Here is a 13,176-nt window from a genome sequence, read left to right on the forward strand (position 1 = left end):
ATAAATCCTACATCAAATTATAGCCCCCCATATCATGCCGTGGTTGAGGTTTAATACTCTGTTTAATACTGTTTGATGTGAACATTAACTGAAACATCTGGCCTGTGTCTGCATGAGTTTATACAATGCACCGACCCCAGATGATTGCCTGATGGCATAATTGTGTGAATAAGTACAAGCATGAAATGCTCAACAATGGTCAATATAGTCATAGAGGCCAATGGACTAGGATGATGGAAGAGGGTTCACGAAATGTAAGGAAAATTATCAAACAATTCTTGCAGTATAATTATGACAAAAGACAGGGCAAGGTCAAGCCAACTCACGTCATGACTTCTTTCAGAGAATCAATTGCTTTTTCCAGTGTTATCTTGTCAGGATTGTCATCTGATGTATGTTTCTTTATGTCTGCAATGGTGAACAGAAAGTGCAAATGGATGAAAATCATGCAGAGAAATATGAATATAATACAGAATCAGAATAAGGAACATTACAGACAGGTATCAAGAGGAAAACGGAGGCACGTATGAAAAGAGTGTGATAAGGAGGGGAAAAAAAAAAAAAAAAACCGAGGCAAGATATAATTACCAAAAATTTTTTTTTCTTTAATGTTCTTAATAAAGGGATGTGTATTTGAGTGTGTGCGCTACCATTGAGAAGCAAGGCCACGCTAGGCAGTCTCTGTACAGGTCTGATAAGCAACTCCACTAGTGTCTGTCTGCCACACTCAGGCTTTGCTTGGTTGATCTGTTAAATAAAAGCATTTTTGTTTAAAACTCACTCAAACATTAAAATCGCTTTTTGCGATGAACTTTTAAATGAACAACATTCAGTGAATGGGCAAAATACATAGATTAAAAAGGCTGTATAATCTCACTAGTACTGCTATACCATACACTACACAATAGTATACTATACTGGGGACTTCTTCCCTGCCAATGGCAAAAATCCACAAAGTGTTAGAAACAAAACTTTTTAGATTCTGGACCATGTTGGCATGATTGTATCATGTTACATATGCAGATGTGTCAGCTCCACTTTTATGCTACCAATCCTCATACCAGATCCAAAAGATGTTCTACTGTATTCAGATGTGGTCATAATCCCAAAAAACAGCCCAAGGAAGCTTTTTTTGTGGCATGGTGAATGATAATGTTAGAAGCTGCCATTTGAAGAGGAGTAAGCTGCAGTCCAAATGGGGTATGTGTGAAACATTAATGCAATTATTGAGAACTAGGGCTGCCTGCTGAGAAAAGGACAACTCCTAAGGGACTCCTACTGGTGCAATAAAGCCCACATAAGTTGATAGAGTATGATACTGTGCATAAATTAAGAAAATATTCAGGTAGTCCCATGTTGGATTTTCTGACACTTTCAGAGTCATTTCTGTATGCTTGAGAAGTTACACACTTCTTGTTATGGTTTTCCATTTCTCTGTGACAAAAAGGGTAGTAATAAAATCCTTTCTCAGTCCTGAAGCCATGTTCAAAAACATAAAAGGTGCAATGACTAATTCACAATCTTTGTCTAGCGGACAAGGAATCATTCTGAGCAAGCTTTGGAATCAGCAGTCCGGACCTAGTTAAAGTCAAGGAGATTCCACACACAAGTCTCATGTGCATGTGCAATCCTTATAAAATGTTTGGTGAGTGCCTGATGGACAAAATGCAATGTAAGACACTTGTATAAATATAATGTACTACTTTTCTCAAGTTTCTTGTGAATCAAGTTTACATGCACTGAAGACACTGGATCACTTATGTTAGGCTTCTACACTACAGTAAGCTTGTCACTATAAATCTACAATAGGGAAATGATTACATTTCAGTAACAGTCTCATTTTATTTTGGATAAATTAAACATTTTATCCATACAGGTGACATAAAATTCTGCTTTCTAACTTAATGTGCATGCTGAAGGAGACTGACACAACAGTGAAAGGGCAGACTCAATAGTAGCACAAACTATGCACAGTGGAGTGGAAGGGTCTGAATTTAACAGTCAGTCAAATGCTCAGACAGTGGAAACTTATTTAGACAACAAAGAACATTACATCCAGTTTTCATCAGACATGGTATGGAATTGTTTTAAGTACAACGACAGATTGACAGTGCAATTATCTTTCTTTCCATCCCACTGCTCAGCTACTACACCATTACTATCTTGCATAAAGTCTTGATCTGCACATGCAAGGCAACTACAAACTAAATCCCATAAATTTGAATTCTCCAGGAAGAATCCCTTACCAGTTTTATGTCAACAAGTGTGTTCTGTTTGTTTTCCTTAAAATGCATTGCATTTATATGTGTCCCTTTGAAAAATGTTTTGCTTAATAAAAAAAAACAAAAAACCCAGCAATACAAGGCCACATAGATACATAAATGTTTAGCTAAACAATTATAACAGTCTTTAAAAATATTTGATGAGCTGCTGATCAAATTAATAGAAATAAGGGTGAGATAGATAAATAGATGAACACTCCACAATCAGCATGCTAAATCAAACTATAACCTAAATTCTTGTTGATAACAGAAAACTGGCAAGTAGAAAGTTGAATAAACACTATCATAGTTACACTAGTAAAATACATAGCATACATTTAGCATGCCTAATTTACTAGCTATCTGGCTACTGTAATAATACATTAGTTAGTTAAACTTGAACACCATAGATCAAATAAATTTAAACCAGTAATCATATTAACATACTTGACTGGATGTAGTCATTGGCTTAAAGGCAGTGATGTGACTTCAATTGTCTCGAGGTGTGCAGGACTCTACAAACCAGTTGGTGCAGAAATGCACAATACAGGGTTGGAATTAAGCTGAATTTGCATTAAATTTTAACCAACATTATTCTGCACAATGCTTTTATGCCCCACTATGTTTAAGTTTCCTGTTACAGTCTAACTTACATTTTTAACAAATGTATTTATTTATTATTGATTTGTGTTGACTCATTTCAATTCCTGAAAGTTCCCATGGAAATGTTCTAACATTGCATGTTCCTGGAGTTCTTAATGGATCATTATCAAATAATCATTCACAACAATGACCAAGAAAAATAGGCTATGAAGCACCTGTTTCCTGAGTTGGCAACACCAAAAAAAAAAAAAAAAAGTGTATGCTGATGGACAAAACTGTATTATGTGGTGTTGCTGTGAAGTGCTGTCAAGTTTTCCTTGTCTTTTTTCTTTTTCACTTCTTCCAAGTCGCTTATTAAAAATGTGTCTGTGTGTGAAATGCATCAGTCAGGCAAATACACATGCAGTGCAAAGTTAAAGGTCATACCTTGAGAAAAGCATGAAAGCGTGGCTTTTGTTTCTCACACCGAACAACAGTCTCCTTGCTCATTTCAAAAAAGTTGACAAAGGGTGGGTAGGCCTTCACCAATTCTTTTGACTGAAAATGAATAAGATCAGATTCAATAAGGCGACTGCAGATAAAAGAATAGGTGTTTTTGTTATATTTGGAGGGGGGGGGGGGGGGGGGGGTTATTATTTATTTTACAATTACAATTATTAATTAATTACATATTTCTTTCAATTTTTCACAATATCATAATACTTACGGCGGGGAGTCAACACTTTGACATTTTTTTTGTGAATCACTAAATCTGCGACAGGACTTTGGCATTAACTCAAGAAATCTGCACATATACATGAATCAAAACATTACATTTCAGATAGTGTTTTGTAATCAAAAGCATTGACTACACTAAGGGGGGAGAAAAAAATGCACCAAAGGTAACCAATGGAAAGTCACAAGTTGAAATCCATAAGTAGCAAGAAAGTAATTATATCTCCTATCAGTACAAATTCATATCAGCTGGAATTGTACACATCGATACGACTACAAAAAGGTATTTTGTTACCAAGGTGTCACACAAGAAATAACTAATGAGTGGTAAGAGCAAAAAACTCTAAAGACCTCTGCAAACCAGAAGTTGAGGCGCATTTCAAAACATCGGAAAATTCCAATAAGTACCATTGGGGCCATTATCTGGAAGTGTAACAAACATTGCTCCATCATCAACTAGCCATGCACATAATCTCCTCACAAGATTTCTGACCAGTCAGTGGGATAGACAGAAGACTAGCCCAAGAGCCAAGCAACACTCGGAAAGCGCTCCACCAAGACTTGGAAGAAACAAGCACCACTGTCTCAGAAAAATGGCCTCTACATGCACTCACCCCACAATAATCCATTCCTAAAGAAAAGGCATCATGAAGCTTCTTGAAAGTATGCTACAGAACATTTGAACAAGCCTATGAAATACTGGGAGAATATAGTCTGGTTAGAGGAGACAAAAACTGAAATTTTTGGGTTTCATGCAACACACTGTTTGGAGGAGAATTGACACTGCACAGCAGCCAAAATCAACTATACCAACAGTGAAGTTTGGAGGTGGGAGCATCATGCCTCTAGGCTGTTTCTCATCTCATGATACTGGAAGACTTAACATAATTCCAGTAAACAATGACTAGAGATGAATATGCCATCCACCTGGATGATGGGAACGTGGTTGGACTTTCCAACAGGACAATGATCCAAAACAAAAAGCAAAGGATACTTTCAATTGGTTTCAGAGAAAGAAAATCAATGTGTTAAAATGGCCAATTCAATCCCCTGACCTAAATCCAATTGAGCCATCGTGGAAGCAACTGAAAATCAGGGTTCACAAAAGGACTCCTGAGAAACTTCAAACTTTAAATACAATCTGTTGAGACAAATGGGCCAAAATCACAACAGAACCCTGCAGGCAATTAATTTCTTCACAGAGGAACCATCTTGAAGCTGTCATTACAAACCTAGACTTCCCCAGTAAGTATTAACTAAGGTTCAGTTAGCATGTTTAATACCGTTTCCATTCCACTTTATTTCACATAACTTCATTTATGGACCTAAACTTTTTATTTTATTTATATATGTAGATTTCTTGAGTAAATACCAAAGTCTGGTGAAAATTTCATTAGCCTCAATCAGATTTATGTTTATGACAAAAATCTTAATGTGTTCAATAGGCATTTCCCACACCATACAATTCTATAACTGGAAGACCATTTCAAATAACAACTTGCCTGGTGGTGATTGTGTTTTGAATAACAAGAAATTGTCCAACCTTGTGTCAGTGAAATAAAAGCAATAGCGCTTTAAGTTTTTTAACTCACGTATTTGAGAATGATGTCTCCTACACTCCTCTCCTCTAACCAGTCTGTCAGAAGTTCCTCAAGGTCATGCTGATTACAATCATAGAGAGAAAACAGGTCAACAATAACATGTCCAAAAAAACGACACCACAACAATGTTTTGGTCATTTGGACCTACTACCTTGATTCTGGTGTGAACTTCATAGATGTCTGGGATGCTCCCAAATATTGTCTTGATTTCTTCTTGAGCCAGGATGGGTCCTCCTACCTGCCCTTCTTTCTCCAATGGATGTTTGAAAAGCTTCAAATAAAATACATATGTACAAATATACATGAACAGAATTGACAAAAATCATATTTCATATCCACTGCCATACTGTAACAGAAATCGTCAAAGATATTCTCACTAGTCATTATTGTTATTCATAAATAAATATGTTGAATTCTTTGGCTCTAATTCTTCATATGTTTTGTTTTTCATATACATTTGTGGAAGACGACATAATTCATTTTAACCTAAATTATTACCCCAAAACTATGTACCTATGTCAGGTTGAGCTTTAACTGGCAGGGTTCATCTGCTGCCCATTTCAACATTATGCCAGCTGCGTAACTCAAGTAAAAAGCAAGGCTGTAAAAAAAAAAAATATATATATATATAACTCCACATTTCCCATCTAGCATGTGGTGGTAACTGGATTATGGAGACAGCCTGAGTTTCCTTTCCATAAATGGTACCATTAAAATAGAGCAAAATTATTTAGGTGGTTTAAGCAGCGTGTTGTGACTTAAGTCTTCAGTTTTAAAGCAGGGAACACCAAGGAGCCATTTGATTATTGTGAGGACAAGGAACAATTAAACCCCAGCAGAACACAACTAGGACAGAGTTATGAGATGGCAAAAACTGAAGCATAAAAAAAAAAAAAAAACAACAACAACAAAAAACAGTGAATGAGAAAGACTCAACTAAGAAAATGGAATGAGACCTAAGAAGGACTGTAGAGTCAAAAGAGTGAAACACTTTAAAGGGAAGGTAGACAGTAATGGTCAGGCAGGCCATTTTCTCCCTCAATGCTCAGATGCCTGACACTACTAGGACCAAATGATGAGACACACCGAGTAAGACCAAGCACACACACATACCTTCAATGGCTATAGCATAACCTGATGTCTGGACCAGCTGACAGGCCGATCTGAGAGGAAGTGTTAATACTGTGCATAGGCACGCGCACACACGTACCTGTAGGATGGTGCTTAAAATGTCTACATAGTTGCTCTCAGTCTGGTAGAGCTCCTTGGAGACTTGCCATCTGGCTGACTGCTTGGCGACAACTGGAGTCGAACTCCTAGATGGCTTCGAACTCTCTGGAAGAACAAGCCATGTGGTAAGGAGACAGACTGCATTGAAGCTCATAGAGCCATGTCCAGCTGTCCATCCAATATTTTTTATTGATCTATTTTTTCTAGAAATGACTTTGAAATAGGGACGAATCAAAGTCGCCAATTATGTTGAACTATTAGCACAATTTGCTGAATTATGTTGTTTTTTTTAGCCATATATATGTATGAAGCCAATATCTGGACAATGAAAGAAGCCATAGCTCACACAATAACCAGAGATAGCTAATATTAGCCTGTGTAAGTATGCGACTTGCTTGAGATGTTGCACATCTCCTTAAATTATTGTTTATTCTCAATACACTAAATACAAATATTGGGCTGTCAACCAAGGTGATGCACTTTCTGTTCCATGTTCATGCTTGCAGTAGACTTCACTAAGCTGGCCTAAAATCTACATGCAATGTCAGCAAATTGGTACTCTTGAAGCAAAACCTGACCTGAAAAGGTTCCTTGCTGCTGCTGATGCTCCACTTCTGGCTGTTGAAGGGGTTGTGTACTTAGGTAGGACATTTTCCTCCACTCTTCCCTGTCTGTCCTAACCCTCCTTTTCCTGCTTTTGCTTCTTCTCCTCTGCCTATTTGTGGTCACAACACTATGTCCTTTGTTTTCTGAAACATATCCTACTCTATTTTCTAGAATGAAGAAGGGTAAATCTTATTACTGTTGTCTTATGAAAAAGAGAAAACTAACTACAAAACACCATTGGTCAGCGAAGGTTACATCAAACAGGTGCTTTCCATTCCCTCATCATTTTCCACTTACCTGTCAAGGCCTTGCAAGTCTCAGGGGTGTTAGAGATGTCAAGCAGAGAGCCCATGGACAGAGAGTGCTCCGCTGATGGCCTTTTTCGTGGGGGAGGGAAGGGAGAGATCTCTGTCTCCTTAGTGAGCTGAGCCAGTGTGTCCCTTAGACGTCGACGTTTTCGGTTACTATTCGGGGTCGTAAGGGACAGGAGGGAAACTGCTTTCTTCATAGCTGGACTGTCATTCTAAAGTGTGAAATGAAAAGCAAATATGAACCAGAGAAGTAGAAGGTGTGTAAAGACTAAGATTATCCTTGAGGTAAAAACCTTCGGTAATATTCATACAATTTGTTGATAAGTAAAAGAAGGCACATGAGAAATGTGACTATCATACTTGCTTTAAAATTAATTTCTATTTGTATATTGCTGTTGTGAGTAAATTGAATCTTTATCTTGCAGTTGTGCTGTGGGAAATATGGCAGCTCTTCCAAAATTTTGAAATATTGCCTTTGGGGTGGGTTCATTTCATAAAGATGCCCACCAGCACAATTCCTGCAGGTGCCTTTAAAAATGTTTATAATGATCGAGCAAATCTATTGCATGTCACACAGTGTGAGATGGCTCTAACAAAACATTAGGCTGAATCTCTGTCAGACTTCAATAATGTGCAATGAATGCACTGTGAATAACTGCACTATTATATACACAGAAAAATAACTGAGGCCAAAGGCATGGCAACAGCTCGTCATTCAACTATGCTGCTCATATGTATTGAAGATCTAGCTTGATGGGAGTCTCAATCTTTCATGTCCATCATATTTTAATTTCAGAGGTTTGGTTTGTGTGAGTAGATGCATTTCTCCATAAAATGTATTCAGAGATGGCAAACACATGTAGCAGAGGGCCGTTAAATCACCCTGAAAATGAAATTAATCACCCTATTGGGAATACACATGGATCCTGATTAGGAGTCCATGGCCTGGTTTCAAGCTGATTAAATAATGATTATTACGATGTCTGCATACAGTTCAAATTTGGCTTGAAGTTATTCACTCACATAGAATAACAGTACCTCTCACATACTCACCTTCTCATAGAGATACATGGACTCTCCAGCCCGGGCGTCCATCTGAATGCTTCCCCAGAACCACTGTCACAGAAAAGAGATGTTTTTTAAGATTCCTGTATTAGGGCAAATGGATAGGAAAAGAGAACAATACACTAAAAGCACAGAGAATTTGCTTTATTTAAAAAATAAATAAATCAAATAACTAATAAAACAGGCAGTAAAGAAATGGCTACATTGGTTGTTATAACTACGGCTAAACTACTGCTCTACCTCGGTACCAAAATACTGGGTGGGGAAATTTACTGTTAATAGGTCTCTCTGACAACACAAACAGAGAGAGGGAGAGCAGGGACTATATCCATTCCTGTTCAACCTAAGACATCATTATCAGATGATCATTTGCCTTGTTGTTTATGTATCGTCCTGTAACAAAACCTTGCATTGTAATAATAATAATAATAATAATAATAATAATAATAATAATAAATAACACTAAGCTAGGAATTGACCAAAATCACAGAGACATCCAGAATGGTATCCAGTGGTAGCCAGTGCTGAAACAGTGCAGTTCTGTGGCAGTATTAAACTAAGAAAGACATTTTGATTTAATTAGTTTAGCTTTTAAAACGTAATTACTTTACAAAATATTAAATTCTAATGAATAAGAACTTTTGCAGAAGATATTTCCTACATGTTTTGATCACAAGAAGAAGAGAGGCTTACCTCCTGTTTGACCACAAATAGTTTTTTGGAAGATGAAAATGGCAGCTCCTTTACCGAGTTCTCCTCCACCACCATATGAGTACAGTGCTCATCGCCAACCTCACGGTAACTGCCACCTTAATAAAAAGAGGAAAAGGGAAAATTATTTTCAAATAAAATATACATATGTATATATATTTCCACTATTCATGCATTATTGCATAATGTCTATTTTTTCCAGTCTCTGTGCTTTGGCCTCATTAAAACAATGTAAAGAATACAAGAAAAGTCAAGTCAGTGTTAATTTGCCTAGATTTCCATCAACATGTAAAGAAATGTAGAAGATATACTGTAACTGGATGGATATACATAAACAATAAATTTCTGTTAAAAAAAAAAAAACAAAAACAAAAAAAACTTTGCCAGATAGTATATCTTCCCCAATGAAGAGATACGACTTTGTTTACATCTAAGTTGTTGCTGCCAATTCGAGTGCTCACTTTTGTCTTGATCTCTAAATCAAAACAATAACAGTGTGACTTTGTGAGGCAGCAGGGGAATTGTTCGACACCACTGCTATCTACTTCTCCCGTTAGGAATCCCTCAATATGAAAACAGAACAGAACAGGTAAATGGTGCTGGTAAAAAAGCCAAATACGGCAGTTACCTGTTACAAATTATGTGTCTTGACTTCAGGAAGTCTGGGAAAGGCTGGGAGCAAAACTGTAGCTTACACTTCCTTGTCTTGCTTCTATAAACACTTTGGGTGGAGACTTCCAATCGATAAAGTCTGTCATCTGGTTGAAATAGAATACTAATAGCAAGCAAGCCCTAAAATAAATTATTAAAAAAAAAAAAAAACTGCCTGGATTTAAATAAATAAAAATAAAAATTATAGCCTCTTCAGCAAATGCAGATAGGGGACAATATGCCAATGACAGGTAACCAAATGAAAGAAACCCTTAACTTAAAATCAGATTTCACAAGGTCAAAAATTTGCTAGAAGATTTTGATATAATGTAAAAACTCCACTAAATATGAATTTCGACTATTTAATATGGAAAATTTGCGTTATACTTTTAGGACTGTGTGGTGTGGGAAGTGCAGAGTCTGGAAAAATATAAATGTAAAGCTTGTAGGTTTAAACTGATGAAACTGCCCTGTGGGTCTCTGTCAAAACTTCTTATCCCCAGAGTTGGACTGTAGCTAATGTTAGGCATCTGTTATATTATTTCTGCCATAAGGTATTTAGGAATGCTGTGTACTTGGGCACCAACCATGCTTTAGAGTCCTCTCCTCCATGTTGGCCTTCTCTTCTTCTGAGAAACCCAAAAAGCTAAGAATGCAATCCTGGAAAGGAGGCACTTTGAACTCTGTTCGGAACTCCTCATCTCCTGCATGGAAGTACCTTAACATGTGAGGGATGAGTAAAAAACGTAATTATTTCCAGACATGAGGATTTTTACTTAAAACCTTAAATCTGTCATTTACAAAGTATTCAGACAAATTGATGTGAATTTCCATACTGCGGTGATTCAATTTGAAATTAAATGTATCCAAAACTTCATTGGAGTAACTCAAGTGAATAGACATTAAATAATTTAGAATGGCAAATTTATAAGCATACAATGTCCCAGAGAAAGGTGACAAAGAACCCACTGATGAGTCTGAGCAGCTGTTGGAAGGTGGATCATATTAACAGCAGACCATCATTGAGGTTTCTGTGGATGGAAGTGAATTGCACATTACGTGCTGCTAAGATTTACCCAAAAGGACTCAAAGCTGTAATTGCCACAGAATATTACATTAAGGGTACAAATAATTTCAGTTTTTCATTTTTAATAAACATGCGAACTTTTCTCAGAATGTTTCAACTGCACCCTTGTGGGTTCCAAGAAGTAGATTGAGTGAAAACTGCAATCTTATCTATTTATATTAAATCTATGACACACTAAAACTCACAGAGCAAAGTGCTCTCAATACTCCCAGAAGCTTTTGGTGGTTAGGAACAAGCAATTGCTAGAAAGATACTGTCAGTAGTAGACATAGCATTTTCATGTCTTTTTGAACATGAGATTGATTTGAATAAAATGGTCTAGGAATACTCCCCACAACATAATCCATTGTATTTGTGTAGACTCTACACAAATACAATAGACTGTTGTGTGAGTGTAGAGTATTTGGATCCCTCTACACTATAGAGTGATCGAAATACTTAGGACATTTTACTTTGTTCATAAACTTACTGTTTTTGCCTCTTCATTTGTAATGGCTGCCTTGTCAGGCAAAGATTGTAATAATTCAGCACTGTCACCAAACCCTCATCATTTTCCTACATCAAACAATTAGTTTCACCTCCTAAGCATGAACATAATCTACTTTTCAAGTATTTGTCAAATGGCTAAATGATCCATTTCGTTGCAGGTGTCCCTTTCGGGACTGAACCCTGATTTCAATTCAAACTTGGAATAAGACGTTAAGCCTGCTAAATTCAACATTATATTTTTCTATACAGGTTAATTCAAATGAATAAAAGCTTAATTTAATCTAATGATAGCTTGACACAGGCACCTGCACCTGTGCTGGAGTTGAGAGATAAGATTAGACTTTATTGATCCCACTTGGGGAAATTTATTCTGTTACCACACCTCTGCACAGACAGAATAGAAACAGAATGACATAAAATATAATTACAAATCAACAAAACAAAGCTATATACAAGAACAGAGATGCTATTTACAGAAAAATATGCATGATATGATTTTAAAAACACACACACGAGTTTGCATATTGTTGTACAGTCTAACTGCTATCGGGATGAAGGATCTGCAAAAGTGCTCCTTCCTACGGTGCGGATGTATGAGTTTGACTGAAGGAGCTGCTGAGAGCACCCACAGTCTCATACAGAGTTGTGGGAATTACATACAAATTTACACAGCTGCACAGGAGAATTGCATTGTAAAGTTTCTTTCCCTGTGGGAAGTCCTACACTCAATGCAGATAATGGCTTGCAGAGAGGATAAAAGCAGGCAACAGCAACAGTTTTGGTTTGCTCTGCTCAGTAAGAGGTGATATAACTTGCTGTTGTTTTGCATTATAGACAGTGATGCCAGCTCAAAATGAGAAATTGCTACCTAAATGGTCTGTCCAACTAAAACAGCTTAGTGTAGCTTAGTGAATGTGAGCATCAAAATTCTTGGCCCAATTAACCTTTCACATTCATATCCAATTTTATTTGAACATAAAACTTGTGTTTCGAGAGTGCAGCGTTTCATAAGTTTGTTTCAAGTATTTTCAACTTACATATCATCTCTTCTCTCCCATGCCTTAAGAATCCATGATGGAGTGAGGATAGGTGTCCCCAGACACACTGCCAACTATGAGATGAGACACAAAAAGACAGAGTAAAGAGGGAGGAAACAGTACACAAAGAGTAATATAGTGCCAAGATATGAAGTAGTTAAAGCGAGACATAACACAAAAAAGGGCATAACATTTATCTCCAAACTATTTTATAACTAGTTCCTCCATCAGCGGTCTCAGTACAGCAATCTCCTCAGGCTGTTTTCATTACTCCTAAACGACTTGTCACTCAGAGTAACAGTTCCCACTTTCAGATAGAAAGTACAAGATGCTTGGTGGTTCAAACTGTTTTTTCTCTCTCTTATTTTAAGTTTAATAGAAAATGGTGGTGACCCCATGTCAAAAAGGGGAAAAAAAAAAAAAAAAACAAACAAACAACTGAATTCCTACTGAATTGTGCTTTTCTGGGTGCACCAGTCTTTGAAGAGGAAGGTAGTGAAGTAAAAAAAATTGAAGGCAATAACTGAGATGAGGGAGACTTCTACAAGATTGTCAAGAGACGAGGGGAGGTGGTGATGTGAAAAATAGTGGCAGTAACTGAGAGGTGGGAGAGACACATAAAGCAGAAATGGTATAAAGAGCAGAAAGATGGATGAGTGTCATTCTGTTCATCTATCCATCCCCTCATCTTTGCATATATCTATGAAGGAGGCCATGCATTGAAGTTAGTGTAAAAAAGATCCAGCTGAGTTAAATTAGCACTTCCTGACATCAGACCGAGACACTAGGGTTTAAAATAGACTGAGAGGC

The 13,176-nt window shown here is 37.0% G+C and overlaps 1 protein-coding gene across 3 annotated transcripts in view; it reads right to left on the reverse strand.

The window, feature by feature from the left end:
- The window catches only part of ect2 (epithelial cell transforming 2), a 37,649-nt gene that overhangs the window by 14,873 nt on the left and 9,600 nt on the right, over window positions 1-13,176 (reverse strand). For all 3 annotated transcript variants that reach the window (XM_029499801.1, XM_029499800.1, XM_029499799.1), the window contains 11 exons: window positions 12,367-12,440; window positions 10,341-10,471; window positions 9,085-9,200; window positions 8,380-8,442; window positions 7,313-7,538; window positions 6,390-6,514; window positions 5,331-5,450; window positions 5,171-5,239; window positions 3,291-3,401; window positions 651-747; window positions 327-408 (listed from right to left, as the gene is read on the reverse strand). In XM_029499801.1, the coding sequence (XP_029355661.1) occupies window positions 327-408; window positions 651-747; window positions 3,291-3,401; window positions 5,171-5,239; window positions 5,331-5,450; window positions 6,390-6,514; window positions 7,313-7,538; window positions 8,380-8,442; window positions 9,085-9,200; window positions 10,341-10,471; window positions 12,367-12,440 (1,214 nt within the window). The remainder of the gene's footprint in view (window positions 1-326; window positions 409-650; window positions 748-3,290; window positions 3,402-5,170; window positions 5,240-5,330; window positions 5,451-6,389; window positions 6,515-7,312; window positions 7,539-8,379; window positions 8,443-9,084; window positions 9,201-10,340; window positions 10,472-12,366; window positions 12,441-13,176) is intronic.

The sequence above is a fragment of the Echeneis naucrates genome, chromosome 4 (assembly GCF_900963305.1).
Source record: "Echeneis naucrates chromosome 4, fEcheNa1.1, whole genome shotgun sequence".
Taxonomy (NCBI): Eukaryota; Metazoa; Chordata; class Actinopteri; order Carangiformes; family Echeneidae; genus Echeneis; species Echeneis naucrates.